Source organism: Sorex araneus, chromosome X, assembly GCF_027595985.1.
Source record: "Sorex araneus isolate mSorAra2 chromosome X, mSorAra2.pri, whole genome shotgun sequence".
NCBI lineage: Eukaryota > Metazoa > Chordata > Mammalia > Eulipotyphla > Soricidae > Sorex > Sorex araneus.
In genome coordinates this window covers 363,202,039-363,221,417 of record NC_073313.1, presented here as the reverse complement: position 1 = coordinate 363,221,417, position 19,379 = coordinate 363,202,039, and the positions used below count along the sequence as shown (strand labels likewise).

The 19,379-nt window shown below is 47.3% G+C and overlaps 1 protein-coding gene and 1 non-coding gene across 2 annotated transcripts in view; both read right to left on the bottom strand.

Annotated features, from left to right (window-relative positions):
* Nucleotides 1–6,799: 6,799 nt before the first annotated feature.
* Nucleotides 6,800–19,379, bottom strand: part of WDR43 (WD repeat domain 43) — a 44,583-nt gene continuing 32,003 nt past the window's right edge. Inside the window, exons 12-18 of the mRNA XM_055122863.1 lie at nucleotides 18,020–18,106; nucleotides 15,550–15,581; nucleotides 14,182–14,245; nucleotides 11,262–11,375; nucleotides 10,205–10,274; nucleotides 8,662–8,708; nucleotides 6,800–8,350 (exon numbers count right to left, since the gene is read on the bottom strand). Of these exons, the coding sequence (XP_054978838.1) occupies nucleotides 8,165–8,350; nucleotides 8,662–8,708; nucleotides 10,205–10,274; nucleotides 11,262–11,375; nucleotides 14,182–14,245; nucleotides 15,550–15,581; nucleotides 18,020–18,106 (600 nt within the window). The 3' untranslated portion in view covers nucleotides 6,800–8,164. The remainder of the gene's footprint in view (nucleotides 8,351–8,661; nucleotides 8,709–10,204; nucleotides 10,275–11,261; nucleotides 11,376–14,181; nucleotides 14,246–15,549; nucleotides 15,582–18,019; nucleotides 18,107–19,379) is intronic.
* On the bottom strand, nucleotides 17,237–17,373 carry LOC129400623 (small nucleolar RNA SNORA70). Its single transcript, XR_008627822.1, has one exon. It is a non-coding gene; the product is annotated as a small nucleolar RNA SNORA70 (small nucleolar RNA).

Genomic DNA, 19,379 nt, shown 5'->3' with positions numbered 1-19,379 from the left:
GAACTGGCCCCTGCAGTTTGTGAAATTCGACTTTCTCAGGCACAGAGATGAGGGGGAGCAGAGGGTGGGTCTGGAGAGGCGGAGATGTTACGCACCAAGCTCTTGCCTAATTCAAATTTATTTTTAATGAGGCACCTAATCAGATTCAACGACGGGAAGGAGAATGATGGTTGCCGGGGGCGGCAGGGAGCGGGAAATGAGTTTAATGGATACAGTCTTGAAAAAATGGAAAAGTCGGGGGTATTTGCGACGTAAAGTAAAAAAATGTACTTCGTAACTGTACTTGAGCCCATTGAGTTGTGTACTCTTTAACTGGTTAATGTTAAGCTTGATACTTCATGTGCATTATACCACTACAGTAATGATAAACGTATGGTGGGGGACGAGGATCTGACTCAACGGTAAGCACCATACTTCGTGCACAGAGGACCTGGGTTCAATCTCTGGCACCACTGAATGAAAAAAAGGAAAACAAAACAAAGAGAAAACTCAGGTGGTTCTCATCTCAGTTACCAATGGGCTGCCCTTCTATGCCAAGGGCTCGCTCCTGGCGGTCATGAGCTGTGACGTCGATGCCCCAGGCACCACCATCTGGTGAACGTGGTGGGCCCTTGAGCCAAGGGCTGCCAATCAGCCTCTCCGAGGACCTGGGGGCTTGAAGACACGTTATATTCAACCCAGGGCACGGAGAAGCGGCACAGAAGGATTCCTGACCTGCGTGTGGGTAGTTAAGGAAACCACAAGTAGGGAAGGTGAGGAGAGTGAGCAGCGGTTAAGCAGAGTACGGGCTCATTCCTGGTGCCAGTGAGTTGAGGAACTGGGAGACGAATATGCTCTGACCCATTTCCCATGGCGCAGCTCAGGGTCAGGCAAGGGTGGAGAATACTCAACCCTCCCGAGAAGTGGCCCGTCAAGGAACTGGCAGAGGAAGATGGGGGGGGTGGGGAACCCTGGGGTAGCAGAGGACTGAAAGAGGGTTGTCCCCTAACCACTCCCCACTCCTTGCTCTAACAGGGAAATTGCAATACAGATGTTTTGTATAAGCTGCCTCAGTACAAAATTTGTTGATAATTTGGGAAATATTTAGATAAATATTTTAATGGTATTACCTTATTCAGGGTTATCAAACCAACAATAAAAATGTAAATGCTAAGACTGCAATCATTCAAAAGAACATTGTCAGGGGCTAGAGTGATAGCATAGCAGGGAGGGCATTTGCCTTGCACACAGCCGACCAGGGTTTGAGTCCAAACATCCCATGTGATCCCCTGAGCACCGCCAGGAGTAATTCCTGAGTTGCAGAGCCAGGAGTAACCCGTGTGCATCGTCGGGTGTGACCCAAAAAGCAAAAAATAAAAATAAAAACAGAACACTGGGCACCAACTCAACACAATTATCAATTGTCAACTGTCCTGGGAGGGGGGAGTGAGTGAGTGAGTGAGGGAGGGAGGGAGGGAGGGAGGGAGGGAGGGAGGGAGGGAGGGAGGGAGGGAGGGAGAGTGGCCCACTCCAGCTGCTGTAACAGCCTAGCCTGGGTGGCTCAGACAAACGATGCTTGCGCACATTTATCTAAGTCCAAGATGAAGATGCAGCAGCTCTGGAACCCGGCTGGGCCTTGCTTCCTGTTTCTCAGCTGCCATCTTCTCAAAGTTGTCACGTGGAGGACATGCAGGAAGCAAGAGTTCTGTGGTCTCTCAAGGGCCCTCCCACCACAGAGAGAAGCTCCAAATTCCACCTCCAAATATACCACAGTGGGGCTTCCGACACACGAAACTGGTGGGGCACACAAATGCATTTCACAGCGTATGCAGAACTCAACAGTGTGGAGAAGATGAGTGGGTTTGGGGGAACCCCAAGCTAGAGGCTGTCTCAGATATGCCGCAAAGATGAGGGCAGTGGCTTTCAGCTATTTTACCCGCATAAGGTCATTATGTCACAACCTACTATACCTTCCGTAAGCGGGATGTAAATGGTGCTCTAAAATAATCACCCCCAATGGTCAGCAATGCACAGAATTCTCTGTATTACCTTAATTTAAAAAGTGATGGTAGGGGGCTGGAGCCATAGCACAGCAGGGAGGGAGTTTGCCTTGCACGAGACCGACCCAGGTTGATCCCCAGCATCCCAGATGGTCCCCTGAGCACCACCAGGAGTAATTCCTGAGTGCAGAGACAGCAGTAACCCCTGTGCATCGCCGGGTGTGACCCAACAAAAGAAAAAAAAGAAAGTGATGGTAGGGGCTAGAGCAATAGCACAGCGGGTAGGGTGTTTGCCTTGCACATGGCCAACCCAGGTTCGGTTCCCAGCATCCCATATGGACCCCTGAGCACTTCCTGGAGTAATTCCTGAGTGCAGAGCCAGGAGTAACCCCTGAGCATCGCCAGGTGTAACCCAAAAAGCAAGGGGAAAAAAAGTGATGGTAGGCCATTTAAGCGCATTAAGGGCCATGATTCAGAGACTCACAAATGAATCTCAGAACCAAGCAGCTCGCCTAGAGATGTTCCAGAACTTGGACCAGGCAGAGTTCAGCAGGGAGCCTCAGATGGGAGCAGGCGTCATCCTTTCACCAGGCCCATATGAATCCCAGTGGCCACAAACCTCCAGAACCCAATGAAAAACCCAGGTTCACAGGACTAGCGACTGAAAACTCCAGGTCCCAAGGGTCGGGGATGGGTCGCTCCCTCCTCTCTCCCCGCCTTCAGGTGCTGGCAGTCACACCCGCTAACTGCCTCCGGGAGCCACTGAAGTGTACTAAGGACCGTGATCCAGAGTCACAAATGAATCTTGGAACCGAGCAGTTCGCTGCAGAGATGTCTCCGGACCCCAATTATTTCAAATTTTAGAATTCCAGGAGCCACATCTCATGCTATTCATAACAAGCAATACAAAATAAATTATCTAGTATCTGCCTGTGGGGCAGGCTTGAGTGGTGATGGGAAAATTCAAATTAATGGTGGTGGGAAAGTGTAATGGTGGTGGGGTTGGTGTGGAAATATTGAATGTAATCAATAATTGTGAACAATTTTATGAAAATGAAAAATTTTAAAAAGTGATGGTAATGCCAATTTTAATTCACAATGGAGTATTATTTGGTCGTTAAAAAATAAGGGAGCCACAGCATGGAAAATATCATGCTAAGTGAAATGAGTCAGAAAGAGAGAGACAGACATAGAAAGATTGCACTCATCTGTGGAATATAGAATAACAGAGTAGGAGACTAACACCCAAGAATAGTAGAAATAAGTACCAGGAGGTTGACTCCATGGCTTGGAAGCTGGCCTCACATTCTGGGGAGAGGGCAACTCAGGTAGAGTAGGGAACACCAAGTAAAATGTGGTTGGAGGCCTTGGGCCAGGGTGATGCGTGCTGAATGAGGGCTAGAGACTGAACATAATGGCCTCTCAACACCTTTATTGCAAACCACAACACCTAATTAGAGAGAGAGAACAAAAGGGAATACCCTGCCACAGTGGCGGGGTGGGGTGGGGGGAGATGGGATTGGGGAGGATGGGAGGGATGCTGGGTTTATCTGTGGTGGAGAATGGGCACTGGTGAAGGGATGGGTTCTCGAATTTCGTATGAGGGAAACATGAGCACGAAAATGTATAAATCTATAACTGTACCCTCAATAAATAAATAAATAAATAAATAAAATTTTTTAAATCCAAGTACTAGATACTCGGCAGCAAAAAAAAAAAAAAAAAAAGGGCGCCATAGGGATAGTACAACAGGTGGGACACATGCCTTGCACCCACTGACTGACCTGGGTTTGATCCCCAGCATCCCATATGGTATCCTGAACCTACCAGGAACGATTCCTGAGTGCAGAGCCAGGAGTAAGCCCTGAGCACTGCCAGGGATGCTGCCCAGCCCCCGTTCCACCTCCCCCCCAAGAAAATACGGCAGGCCAGGAATGTGGTTCGGCAGCAGAGCACTTTGCCTTGTCATAAATGTGACTCTGGGTTTCATCCTTAGCACTACTACACTAAAAACGGTTCCAAGTACAATAGAGAATGCATGTTGGTATACGAGGGGGCTGGGGAGATAGCGCGACAGACTGGCTTTGAAATAGGAGGCTGGGGTTCCTTCCTGACACCACGTGGTCCTCAAGCATCACCAGAATCCCAAGCACAGAGCAGGGAGCAGCCCCTGAGCACCAAAGGGTGGGGCCCAAAAACAAAAATAGAAACTTTACCACTTGCAACCTGGCTGGACCTCAAGGGCACGCCACAACCTGAGTGTGAAGTCAGACGGAAAGACAAGTATCTTCTCATCTCCCTTCTACGCAGAATCAAAAACCCAAACCCGTGGACACTGAGACAGGCTGGCGAGTACCAGAAACGGGAACAAAGGATCTTATTTCACTGCATCCTGACAACACAGTTCATCTTTTTGATGGATGCTATTCTCATGTGTTTACTGCCCGCGCAATATCGTGCCTTGATTTGCATTGTGATTTTAAATGACGATGGAACACTTTTTCATGAATTCCATTTCCAGAATACAATACTCCTGCTTGTATTCTCTAATAGGGCCTGTATTTTCACAGAAAATATATTCACGCCACACTGTCTTGAACCAGAGACATATTCAACTAAAGTCAGATAGAGCACCGAATTCCATGGAGTCAGGGCTGGAGCAATAGCACAGTGGGTAGGGCATTTGCCTTGCATGCAGCTGACCCAGGTTCGATTCCTCCGTCCTCTCAAGAGAGCCCGGCAAGCTACCCGATAAGTCTCACAACGGAGACATTACTGGTGCCTGCTCGAGCAAATTGATGACAGCAATGGGATGACAGTGATACAGTGATACTACGAGTCAAGTTCCTGGAGGTTAACACTGTCAGGCCGGGAATCACAAGGCCAAAGTTCACTCTGGTTTAGAGGTCACTCCTGCAGTGCTCACAGATTGCCCTAACAGTGGTCTGGTACTCAGGGGACCGTGCAGTCCTTGGGTTCAAACCTTGACAAGCAAAACTTATGCTCCAACCTTTTGAGGTAGCCCCAGATTGCCACCCCCTACAGCAGGATTCACCAATACTACCATCAACTAAGGCTGGAAAAAAGTGTCAGGACTTCAGCTGAAAGAACTGTAAGAGTAAGAAAACTTACTTCTTACCTATCTCAGCAGCTGCCTCAGCACCAGGCTTTCTTCCTTCTCCCCAAGTGTCTTTTCTTGCAATGCCGTGGTACCAGGTCTGGGACGTTCTTGCTGTATACATTCGCTCGCATGAACGTAGCCATTTTCAAGTTTTACTGTCACTTTTATCGGCATTCGTCATCTTTCCCATACTTACGCATCTGGACCAGTCCACAGATGGGCAGTTGAAGATCACTGGATTTACAAATGTCTGATCTTGAGGCTGGAGCTACAGTACAGCGGGTAGGGCATTCACCTTGCACATGGCCGACCCGGATTCGATCCCCAGCATCCTCTATGGTCCACCGAGCACGGCCAGAATTCCTGAGTGCAGAGCCAGGATCTGTGCATCACCGGTATGACACCTCCCCCCCCCCCCAACACACACAAAAGAGTGTCTGATCTCTACCTCCAACCCACCCCTCTTTCCCCTGGCCAACAGGGCATATATTTACATTCCTAGTGGACTTTAACTCAATTCCAAAATTACTTCACATGAAATCCAGCAGCTCTAAGTTCCAAACGATCCCAGAAACCAACCACTCCACTGTGCCACCTAGACTGTCACCAGAATCTCCCCTTTACCCTCTACGGGTCTTAACACAATGGGCATGTGCCGCTCTTGACGTGGCTGGGGTCTTCCCTCCTGTTTCTTCTGCCCAGAACATACTTGGGTACCTCCCAGCCCTCCCCTGCTGCCACCTGCTCCTCCAGGTCTGTATTCTAATGCCCCCTTCTCAGTACGCCCAACAATGGTGTTAATTCCCATTATCCAGGATTTCCTTTCTCTTTCTGGGTGAGTGTTAGTTCCTCGGGACAAATATGTATCATTGGCCATTGTTCAGTGAGGTAGAACAGTAACCAAATATTCCCTGGCACATTAAAGGCAACGGGCAATGTCCCTGTGTTGGTGGCTGCAGAGGCCCCACCCAGCACTCAGGCACTGCGTGGTCAGGGGACACAAACCCAGGGTCTCACCCACGAGAGGCTTGTGCTCTCCCACCTGGGCCGCCCTTGGCACGGCAAATGGGTGAGCGTCTGATCTTGAGAGCTCAGAAGGCAACATTACAACAGCCACGTATCCCCAGGTTCTCAAGGACCCCATTTTGGATCCCCAAACACCCCTCAACACAAACGCTACCAAGTTCCAAGCCTAACCTTGACCTTCAAATACATCAAAATATAATTCAAGTAGTAATATACTCAATAGTAATTTATTTACAAACTTATCTCAAATACCACAATCAGTATTCTTGTCAAGAACAAGGCATTTGGCTCAAATCTTATGGAAATCCTGTATTTGTCCAAAGGACATCCAGTCCTTCTGACAAGGCTATGGTTGTTACCTCCGTAGGCTGAATCGGATGCAAGGGAAATCTTACCCTCAGGACCACAAAGTGAAGCCCAACATGCGTTTGAGCATCTTTATGCCTTACTGCAGCCATGGACCATGGATGAACCTCCCAAACAAGCACCTCCCCAGACTGCGCCACAAAACCACCACTATTAAGGTGACAAACCTCCTCCATTTCATTATAAATCCTGGGTTTCCCAACAGGCCCTAAAAGCACTTAAGTATTATCGCTAGTGGAGGGAAAGCATCATTAACACAAGCCCTGATGTGGAGCTGAGTTCCTCTACACATACCACAAAACAAGTGCTCGGTAAAGAGGAATATTTATTCACTTTACAAAGAGAATGGTATTAAATTGCCATAAACAACTCCATTTATAGACAAATAAAACTGTACATTATACCAGTAACTGACTCACACTTGCTTTCCCATGATCCTTATATGGCTCCAGTTCTAGTTGTGGAGGGAAGTGAGCTCTGCTCTGCCACCTATGTTAACAGTTCATTGACATTTGCACAGATGAAATACACCCATCTCCCCAGCCCGTGCTTAGACTTAAGCTTCCTGCCCCATATTCCCTAGAGAGCAAATACTGGTTCAATCTTTTTCTTTAAAAAAAAAAAAGTGGGGGGGGGGTGGTTATTGGTGATTTGAAAAGGTTTTTGTAGCGCACCAAAATATTATGTACACATACATAAAAAAATCGAGTCCGATTTTTACTTTAAAGGTAAACAGATACCCTACACTGCTGAGAGGATAATGAGAAGGAAAACATTAAGTTACTGAATTATAAAAATATTTTCTTTGGAAAAAAATTCCAACAGGTTATCATTAATATCTAAAACCAAAGAGAAAAAAAATAAACAATTGCTCTTTGATCCATTAGGAATTTAAATAAAAATTCTTCAAAAGCAGCTCTGACTGATTTTTTTAAAAGTTGCAGATTATGAGCATTTGTAATCTATACAATGATTTTTTTTTTACAGGAGACTCAGTCAAGAAAAATCCTTAATGTGCCTACATTTTTTCCCTAATTTTTAAATCACTGTAATTTTGTGTTGTAGAAAAATATTTCACATGACAGCTTAAAAAATAAATGGTTGTCTGGAAAACCCTCCCAATGGCTCACCTGCTTCACGTCAGACCAGTAGTTAACAGACGTGAGGGAACCTCGTGACTTTTTTTTTTTAATAGTCAAACTCATTTCAGTCTAGTTTTTAGTTGTCCTTCAAATTTTCTGAAAAATGTAACAAAATCCTTGTGTTGGCGCTACGTGGATCTAGATCTGATGAAAGATACCAACCTGAGGAAGAGTCGATTCCTTCACACAGGGAAAATGTCTTTATCTCCACTGAGGTCGCTTCTTGGCAGAACCATTAGGGTATTATGTTAAAAAAATATACCATATATTGAACACTCATGTCAGTACATTGCAGAAAATGTATCTATTTACTGTGTAAAGTTTATTAACATTCGAATGAAACACTCTTATTTACACAGTTATGTCTGGGGTACTGAGACAGCAGGTGGCACGGGAGCCACCAAGGGGAACTTGGAACTGTGCAACAGCCGTTGGCATCCTGTCACACAGAAAACCCTCCCCATGTGCCCGGCAGCGCCGGGCAGCGTGAGTCAGAGTTTCTATAGTTCGACTGGCTTAGATTTTTGTCTTCATTCTTCTTCACTCTCGTTCTCAGGATCTAAGTCAGAATCTCCATTCAATTCTTTCTCACTTGTCACATCTCTGTCCTCACCATTTTCTTCAGCATCCTCATCTTCCTCTTCATTTTCGTCATCAACATCCTCCTCCTCTTTTTCACTGTCTTTCTCCTCTTCCTCATCCTCATCCCAATTATCCTGGCATAAAGAATAAGAGAGGAAAATAATTGAGGAGGGCTCAATCACCAGGGCCTCTTATACATGGAGAAACCAAAGAGAAAGCACAGCAGATGGGGTATCCACCTTGCACATGCCCAACACAGCTTCAATCTCCACGCCATAGATAGCTGGTTCCCTGAGGCCCGCCAAGAGTAATCCCTGGGCACAGAGCCAGGAGTACGACCTGTGTTCCCCCAGATATATCCCAAAACCAAAAGCAAAAACGAAGCAAAAAAAGACAGAGAGAGAGAAGGCACATTTACGTGCCAGAAATCAACTCATTAACTTACATCAGAATCCTTATCTATTTCATCATCAGATTCCTCCTCAGAAGATTCTGCAAGGGGAAAACAAAGTCTTAACTTTGTGATCAAAGTAGACTATGGCACAGTAACCAGATCAAATTTCTGAATTTAGTTTTAGAAATACTATTCAATATAAACACACCCACACACACATACCCAAACAGTATATTGTATACCTTAAGGTACTAATCAGCAGCAATCTCATTCATTGTACTATTTCATCAAAACTTTGCTAAGACATAATATCTAAATGGTAGCAAAACGCTACCGTAAGAGACTAAGTGAGGGTACAAAGGAAATGGGAACCCCCTGTGCACTGCTGGTGAGAGTGCAAACTGATTCAGACAACTATGGAAACAGGATGGAGTTCCTAATGAAAATATCGGAAGCCCAAATGATCTAGCTATTCTACTTCTGGGCACATATCAAAGGAAGACAAATCAGTGTCTCTTTGAAAAAGATACCTGCACCATCCCATTCACTGTAGCACTGTCCACGGCAACCAAGACATGGAACCAACCCAGGGTCCAAGGACAGGTGAGAGATCTGGTGTCCACAACTCAAGTGTATAGCCCCCGGCAAGCACTACCACCAAGGGAGCACAACCCTGGGTCATCAGCACAAAGATGGGGGGTGGGGGGGAAGAGAAATGCCGGGAGATGAGCACTGTAAAGTGTATTCTGTAAGTGGGCGTCCCAAGTTGGTTCCCCATCACCAAATCCACAAGCCACTGCCCCCCAGCACTTCCAGATATAGGCCCAACACAAAGCTGCCTAGGATGCACGGCATACACAAACATACATACCAGCAGAATATTGCTTGGCAATTAAAACCTTAAAACTGCACAGCCTTGTCTGGCCTGGTTAGCAAAGCTGCATCTACCAAAAGCTTAAAAGGGTAAATGATGACAACCACCAGAGATTTATTCCCTGACAGACTGATAAAATTCTATAGGGGGTTGGGAGGGAAGGGAAACCCAAACTCTCTGGGCCTGATACCTGATAGCTTGCACGGATATTGGTTTTTAACTAAACCTAAGGTTACTTGGTTAGTATTATTTCTGGCTGTTGCTTGACTTTCTTTCAAGTCAGCTTTGACCAGTGCTGATTCCTAAAACATGACTGGTTCAGGGTCCAGAGTGATTGCCTGGTGGGTAGGGTGCTCCCTTGCACACAACCGACCCAGGTTCAGTCCTCGGCACTCCCTATGGTCACCAGAGCCCGAAGAGTGATGTCTGAGTGCAAAGTCAAAGCCCCAAGCACCACTCAAAAACAAAGCAAAAAAAAAAAGAGGAAATTGATTCATTTTGGCTTCAGCATTTGTCTATGTAAATCTCTTCCAGACACAATGCCCTTTCTTATTACTATATTTAAGTGCAACTACTTTTCCTACTTAAAGCCTACTTTTGCCACAGACGTGGCCATCTAGTTAGAGGTAATTAGTGATTATCATCGATGCATTTATAAATGCAATCTAAGTGAAAAAGAAACGTTCCGATTTTAGATCCCACCCTGTCCCCCAGCTTTACCTTCTTCGTACACCAATTTTGCATTCTGTACAGGACAAGTCGTTTCCTTTGTTTTTTCTGATGCTGTAACCTAAAAGAAAAATGTTATTAGGAAAGAATGGAACAGTAGCTCTCAGTCAAAACCACGAGCACACTCCACCATGCCACCAATGAACTTATCATCTGCACAACTATAACGAATAAGCCTGAAAGAACAATGTATCGATACAGGGGCAAAAGTAAACCTGTCAAATGTAAGGACAGCATATTCTGGGTAAGTTGAGAAACCTGCACCCACGGATAGTACAGGGGGTGGGGGGTGGGGCTTGTCACTCGCCTTGCAGGAGGCTGATCCCACTTCAGCCACCAGCACTGCAGATGAGCTCCTGAATGTTGGAAGGAGCGACCACCAAGCAGAGCCAGGGGTGGCCCAGTACGAGAACTGCAGTATGTGGCTCAAATCACCCCACCTCAGACCTGAAAGCGCTGGGTCTGGAGGGACAGCACAGTGGCTGAGTGTCCACCCTGCAAGGCTGTGGTCACAAGTCAAATCCCCAGTGACCCAAAGGCACCAAGTACAATCCTGTCAGCTCTGCTGTTAGCTGTTCCCAATGTCCCATTTAAAGAAAGAATTTTAAAAACAGCAGCTGACTGAAATGACAGTTCCAATCAATGCACTCTGTCCGCCGGAGGTTTGACCTCCAGCTCTGCATAGTCCCCAAGAAGCCCCCCCAACAGAGCTAGAATCAGACCCCGGGTGCCACCAGGTGTACCCTGCCCACCCAGAAGTTAACGGGGAAAACTTGTTAATTTAATTAATTTAATTTAATTAATTGAAGTGACCAGAATTTCTGGGTAACACATCCATCCTAACTGCTATGGATCTACCGTGGTGAGAATCTTGGAGGGAAAGTTGAAACAAACACAAAAGTCACATTTCCAAATTAAAGACTGAATCCTGACTTACCAACTTCTTAATTTCTGACTGAAAAAGGAAGCTGCCCAGGGTGGGTAATGACTGTCACTCCTTGTATCATTCTGATCTCTTGGTTTCAACACACCAGTTTTGTTTACTTACTTGCGTGATTAGAAGAATAAGCTTCCCATGAAGGTGAGAGAGTTTCTGAAATGTTTTAACTCTGCTTTCCATCAACTGGTAGAGTGTCCCCAACTGGGGAACCAAATCAGGCAACTGGGAGAAGGGGAAGGAAGAACACTCTAAATTACTATGACACGATATTCATGACAAACATACAAATCCCATTCAGAGGTCCCAAGAACGTATTCTGCGGCCGGAAGCACAGCGTCTAAGGACAGCCCGAGACAGAGCGATCCAGCAGCGTCTCAAATTCTTGGGTCTGAGTCTCAGAGGACCGCGGGACGCACCCTTTCGAGTGATGCAAGCTGCAAAGTAGGGACAACTGCCGGGGTACTCTTTGGCATTACTATCTGAAGTGTCCCGGAAAAGGGGACATCTACAGCCTAAGGGAGCTTTCCTGGGAAGTGACTGCAGGAAGCCACCCCATCTTCTACCTCATGGATGAGAAGTTGGTCTCAGAGTGAACAAAACTCATCAGGGAGTTCACAAACCAGGCATCGGCCCGGGAACAGCGGACAGGAGCCACTGCAGCAGGGCCCCGGCAGAGCCGAGCTGGTGATTCCCGGTGCACCAGCGACGAGTGCGGCAATCAAGCACGTGTGTCCGCCAGCCATCACAGCAACAGCGAGGCCCTGACTGTTAATGCCAGACACATGCTTCTCCTGAGACGGCCTAGGCTCCATCCCTGGTGCTGCAGAGTCCTCCACCCCTCCAACCATCTCTCAGAGACCCCAGAGCAAGGCACCGTGAATAGCCGCTGAACACTGTGTGTGGGCATTACCCCCCACACACAAAAAAACAATTAAAGCATCACTAATGGAATCTGTAGCCCGGAGACAGGGTAGCAGGCAAGGCGCTTGCCCTGCACACAGCTGACCCTCGTCTGATCCTCCGCACCACATGGGGGTCTCTGAGCCCTCCGGGGGAGATCCCAATGCGCAGCAGCAAAGCCTGCGCACAGGTGTGGCCCAAATTCAAAACTAAATGGAAGTATATATACACCCCTTCCCCCCAACCTAGGACAAGATTTTAAGAGACCAGGACAGGAAGCCTCCCATGGTGTGAGAGGGGGTTTTCCGAGCAGGATTCCCTGCTGAACTACCTCCCCCACCCTTTTTTTAAACCCCAATCCTAACCCTAGGCCACGAAGCAGGAACTCCTATCTTTTTGGTCCCGCAGAACTACATCTTGGGGCTGGAGTGATGGTACAGCACGTAGGGCGTTTGCCTTGCACGCGCTGACCCAGGTTCGATCCCTGGCACCCCATATGGTCCCCCAAGCACCACCAAAAGTTAATTCCTGAGTGCAGGGCCAGGAATAACCCATGAGCAACGCTGGGTGTGACCCAAAAAGCAAAAATAAAATAAAATAAATTAAAGTGATTCCCATTAGGCATAAAAAAAAAAGAAACATCTTAAGAACTACATCTTGCCATTGGGCAGCTTGTAAGTGCCCCTGACACAGTGTAATTAAGAATTTCACTCATTCTCATGTTAAAAGTTTAAACACTAAACAGATGAAACTGAAAACAGACCGAAGTTTGATGTGACAGGGTTTCCACTAGCATTACTCCTTTTATCTGTCCCTATCCAGGAAGATGGGGAACAAGCCCCATGTCCACATCCTCGGCACGCAGAAGACGCTGACAGGTGGGCACAGGAAGGACAAGGAAGGAAACGTCTCTGGAACGGCTGCGCTGCCCTCCCTATCCACGGAAGCACCGGGTCCGCCCAGCCCGGTGACGTGGAATAGCAGCACGTCATACGGTCACTATTCCGACAGCGCCTGACGCTCGAGTGACTCCAGACAGATCTCCCGCAAGAGGCCCTCAAGCACTCTTCCCTTCTAAGTAACGTAACTAAAGCCACAAAGATGCTTCTGTCCCAGACCTGCGGTCACCTACGCACACCTACGCACACCTACGCACACCTACGCACACCTACGCACACCGCTCACCATGCCACCCCGTCACTCCCGTCACCACTGCTGGCACTGTATCCCCAGCGCTGGGAAACCTAGTATCTGTGCTCGCCGTTTCCTGTCTCTCCCCATCACACGAGCGTCTCGGCAACAGCCTCCAGAGCTCTCCCAAGAGCAGCATGACCTCTGAACTGCTCCCACCACAGGCCCCTATTTCAAACTCTGGATGCAAAAGGAGCCCGAGACACAGAGATGGTGCACAGACTGAGCACTGAGTCTGGAGCAGCCACTGAGCACTACTGGGCGTGGCTTAACAACCCCTCAGGATAAAGGATAAAAAAAAAAAGTAAAATTTAAAAAACAGTTAAGAATGCTCTTCAGCTAACCACTAGCCTTTTAAGAGAAACTATTATAAGGCGTCAGGCAAGCGCCAAACTGCATAACTTCATTTCTAGCTTAAAATACAACTCAATGGTGTGGCAAAGCACCTAACTTACACTGGCACATGAAACTTACTCTGCTGCTTTAGACTTTCGGCTCCTCCCTTCATTTGCACAGTCAACAGCAGCCTCAGCAACATGTCTGGCATTTATCTCATTTTTACCCCCTGGCGCAAGGTAGGGAGGGAGCCAATGGCCAGCCTCCAGAGAAAGCTACAGCCCTGCTGCATTTTCAGCAGGGGGTGGGAGAGACACATACAACGGGAAGATGGCTCTGCTGAACAAGGATACGTACACAGAAAACAGCAGAAGGCAATGTGTCAATATATAACTTTTACTCCTTTATTCTTCAACATCCTCTATAGAATATAAATTACTTTTAAAATCCAACAGGAGAGGCCAATATATAATGATATAACAGCACAGCGGGTAAAAAACAAAATCTGTCAAAGCAGCAGCTGGTGAAAGACAAATGGAGAAAGAATGGCTGTGAAGCCTGTGCACATAATCCTTATTACCAAAGACTCAGCGAGACTTACTGTGGAGAGATAGGACGCATGGACCGTTAATACACATTTTAGCCACTGGACCATTAAAACAGCACTGAAAAAAAGGAAAAAAATAATTCAAGTGAATTAATGCCCAGGAATGCAAAATTAAATACAACTGTGTTATAGAAGGAAGAAAGCACAGAGTAGACACAGTTCAGCCAAAACGACTCTATTAGCCACCACTGTGAGCTCTGGGGTCCCTTCCGCTTCCGCTGTCTGCTGGCTATCCATGAACACAGGGGCCTGAGGGAGCGGGGACGAGGCAGGGCGGTGGGTCCCATCTCTTCCTCTACTCTACAAGGTTTACTTGGCTCACTGAGCCCTATTTAGGAAAATAATTACTCTCAGCACCCGGGAACCCCCTGGATGGGCGCACCAGCAGCGCTCTGGGGGAGTGTGGGACAGCAGCACTCACTCTGGGAAACACTCTAAAAAGCAGAACAATTCAAAAAGCTACATTCAACTTATTTCCTTACTGAGGCTGTGAGGCAGGACAGAGGCAGGGCGCTGGCCTGGCACGCAGATGACCCAGGTTTGATCCCCTAGACCGCCAGATGGAATGCTTGAGTGCACCCAGAGTACTGCTGGGTGTGGTCCCAAAACAACAATTATTTCCTACTTAACTGATACCAAGGCAATCAAACAGGCCAAACAGACTTTGCTAGTATTTAAGTTCATCCCCTCACCACCAGGCACAAGATTTCTGGGCCAACATAAGACGTAAATCAGCCAAGCTCCAAGTATGTGTAAGCCAGGCTGCTAAGGAGCCCCTCAGCTTCCCCATGTGACTCTGAAAACCGGGGTGGCCTTTGTGCTGCAGACACTGCTACAGAATCTGTAGGGTTCATCATGCCTATTTAAATACTTAGTCATCAAGGCACTAAAACAAGGACCTATCGAAGTTAGTCCTATGATTGCAATTTCACAAGGGATCAGAAAAAAATCACTGAGACAAATTCATTAACTGTCCTAACAAAAAAGCAGAAAAAAAAGATAGGAATGTCATAAAGAAAAAATTAATGGAACATTATAAATAACAATAATTCCACCTGGGTGGGGTAAGAGCACTCAGGCAGAGCATGTGTTGGCACGCACTAGGCCCTAAGCTGGGTCCCTGGCACTGCCTGGTGTGACCGAAGAGGCAGCTGAGGACCAAAAAGCTCACTGCAGCCCACAGCATCCCGTCTCTGCCCCCCATGGAACCATTGAGCCTGAACTAAAGAGAAGAGTACTACCGAGCGAAATTACCAGTCGGAATTTGAGACTACTATAAATGTCCTGCTTTTAGGCACCGCTCTTTAAACAATCACCTCTTCAAAAATAACAGAGCAAAGGAATGTAAGCGAGACGTCTTACCTATTCGGATGGCCTTGCAATCGCTTCGTGAGCTGGAGAGAAGAAAACAGCGTTAGCCATGGCAGCCAATTTCAACTAGTCTGACAAGAGTCGCAAGGACTAAATCCGCATATCACAATGGTTACTTAGTTCCTAAATTTCCTAATTCCTAAACACACACAACCAATATCCTAGGACTAACTGACCTGAGGAAAATCTGGGCCACAACTGTTAAGATCCCACACAGACTAGTGACTGCAGAGCTGGGGACCCCCGAGAACAGACCTTAAAAAACTGAACCCTACACTCTGAAAACAAACAACTCTGCAAATACAAAACACACACACAAAATTTTAGGCTAGGACTAGAGAGACAGTATAACGGGCAGAGCGTCTGAGAGCGTTTGCACGCACACGTTATACCCGTCCCAGCATCACCTATGGCTCCCTGAGCACTAGGACTGATCCTGAACACAGATCCAGGAGTAAGCCCTGATTTCATGTGCGTGTGTGTGTGTGTGTGTGTGTGTGTGTGTGTGTGTGTGTGTGTGTGTGTGTGTACACTACCATTTCTTTAGCAGTTTCTCTGGGAACAAGTATAGTGGGTAAGGCTCTTGCCTTGCACATGGCTGACCCAGGATCAATTTCGAGAACCCACTATGGTCCCCTGAACCTGCCAGGAGTGATCCCTGAGCACAACCTCAGGAGTAAGTCCTAAGCAACCCCAGGTAGGCATGTGGCCAAACCAAAAGGAGTGAAAGCTAAAAAATTAAAAGATCCGTTTCCTTTGTCACTAGCAGTAAACCAGTGCACATCAACTGTCTCACGGGGCCAGGGAAGCCCCAACTCAAAGGCTGAAGTGCACAGTTGGGTATTCCAGGTTCGATTCCTGGAATTGTACAGCCTCAAGAAATGCCAGGGAATAGCACCCACGTGATCGGTCGGGATACCAAGTAGCCTCCAGCACCATCAGGTGTGGCCCAAGAACAAACTAGCAAGCAAACTAGTCTCGTGCGTGAAGTACTTCAGATCACACACAGAATCCAAATTCAACGCCTCAGTAAAGGAAGTCCACTCTATCTCCCTCTCTCCGCATGCCTAGATTTGTGTAACACACTGACTGATTTGCAGGGTTCAGAGACCTGTGAATAGGAGTGTTTCATGAGTAACACACTCCAGTGCCACCCCCTCGGCCAGGGTCCTGCCCTCAGGGAAAGCTAAGCGCCAGCTCTCAGTTTCCGCTGTCTCTGGAGAGCTGTCCCCGCCACACTGCTCTCCGTTTGTTTGTGGTGAAGAAGCGGCTTTACCGTGGTGGGGTGGGATGGGGTGCTGCGGAGCAGAGACTGGAGGCAGCTCCGAGGTCCTCAGAGACCCATAATTTCGGGTGTATCTGACCCCTCTCACCCCCCACCGCCGTCTGGGGCAAGGCGCTTCTCAGCCCCCTGTCTTCTAACATGTCCGCGTTCAACTTGGGAAAGCCCTTCCTCTGGGAAACACGAAATCTTCTGGCTGCCTGCGAACCTGAACTTGGCCTGGTGTAGACCCCTAATCACAAACTCCTTGTTGGGCGGTTTGGTGCAGATGGACAGGTCATCTGGCCAATGTGGGCCCTGGCCACTATGCTAGGGCTTTCCTAAGGCCCCCAAAACTGCTGTTTGCAGCCTGAGACTGCGGCAGCACGAGAGCAGATAGGGTCACCCACGGCAGACGCCTGTCCCCAAGGTCCCTTATGACAGCCCATACAGGCCGCAGGCTGCGGACACAACCAAGGAGGCTGCTGCTGTCGGCAGCCACTGCACACCGGGCCCCACGGAGCAGAGAACACGTTCGGCTTAACTGGCTGCACGCTTTAACCTCGTTTATTCATTGGGGGTTTGAGCCAGTTCAGGATGTGATGGGGGAGCACAGGGCCAAGTGCATCAGGCACCTTAGTCCCTGGACTGCTCTCCGAACAACCTACCGCCGTGTCTCCAGGGCAGGCACCGGCCCAACAGTGTTCTTCTAAGAGACAGAAGGACTTTATTCCCTTGCGAGTCTCATCCCACACTGACAACATTCTAGATTCACCCCAAAGTTCCTGGTCTCTCAGATAAATGTAAGAAAAATAGTTCCTTCCACACTGCCTCAGAAATTCAGGTTTTTTTTCCCTTGCTGATGTATGTAGGACTTACTCCTCGCCGTCTCTACTCTCATCTGCCGTGTCAATGCCCTGCTCCACACACCCGCGCCCACCGAGACTGTCTGCGGTCTATGGCTTTCACTTAATCCCAAAGGTGAGTGGAGTGTCCTTTGGCATGTGTATGTTTAGCAAAGACCCTGAAATAGTCTGAGTTATTATCTCTGTCTACCACCAAGTCACCGAGTCACCAGGCATTCATCAAGATGAGGGGGGAAACATGGAAACTAAACGCGCTGCTTCCTGACATACTGCCACCCCCCTTCTTTAGCACGCGATCGCCTCTTGCAACTCACTTAACAGAATACTTGGTTACCTCTTGTAACAATGGAATAACAGCATGCAGGGGCATCCTTAATACAGTCTTCTTTATTAGGTTTATATTCCTAGTTTGAAGCACTTTCTGTGAGAAAATAAAAGGAATATCAAGATAAGTAAACTCAGAAGCTGGGAGGCAACAAGAAAAAGCAGGTAAGTATCATTAAAAAGGTCAAGGTGATCAATTACCAACTGAAGTAGCAACTGAGAGCTGCGGGGTGGGGGGCGCAGCTGACCGGGGACTTGAACCTTAAGGCTCTGGACAAGGGCAGTCCTCCGTGATCAGGACTTTTGCTCTGACAAGCTTTCTACAAATCGTAATTTCGATAAACTTTCTGAAAATAAAAGAACATCTGTAGACATTCAGGTAGCAAGCAACAGGGCCTGAGGATCAACCCAGGGCAGAACACGTGCTTCACATGACGGAACCCTGGGCTCAAGCGCCCCCAAAAGGGCAAGAAACAAATCTCAAATTTGCAGTCATTCTTGGATAAGTTTTCTCTCTCTCGCTCTCTCACACTCTTCTCCAAGTAAACGTTCAGTAAAACCTATTTTACTTCATTAAAAAAAATTGTGTGAACCTTTTGATAAATTTTTAAGTAAATGAAAAAACAAAACAAAACAAAAAACCACAGTGAGTCTGGAGTTAAAACCCTTTAAAGGTGCATGGATGCTGATCCCAGTCTCCACCCAGGGTGAAGGACAGGAGCCTGAGCAGGAGAATTCTGCCCTGCACAGGTCTTTCAACTTAACAATGGGGAAAAGAAAGGAAAATTCTTTGAGCTATCAAAATCCTGCTTTCCATAATCCTCGAATACATTCATGTATATGGTTTATGGGTGGAGAGAATTGGACACTGATGACAGGATCACTGCTGGAACATTGTATGCCTGAAACCCATACACGAGTAATCTTGGGACTCAAAACAATTTTCAAAAATGCATCAAAATATTTATTCTTTCAAAACTTTTTTCCCCCGAAAGGACTTCCCCACTGGTTCACACGCTGTGTGTTGGTAATAGCTGCTAGAAAAGTAGTGCTTAGACATAAAGAGAAGAACTGACGGATAAAATAATCTTTGAATTTTCATTTTCGAAACCTATTTTAGCACTTAAAATACCCAAAATATCCCCATGGACTTTATCTGCTTATAAAAAAAAGCTTTACACCAAGGCCTGTCTGAAATCATCCACTTCAATTTTATGAGGGGTGGGGAGAGGCACACACTCGGCGATGCTCAGGGGTTACTCCGGGCTCTGCACTCAGGAATCATTCTGGGCAGTGCTCAGGGGATCATATGGGAAGCCGGGGATTGAACCCGGCATACAAAGCAAACACTTGACTCACTGTACTATCGC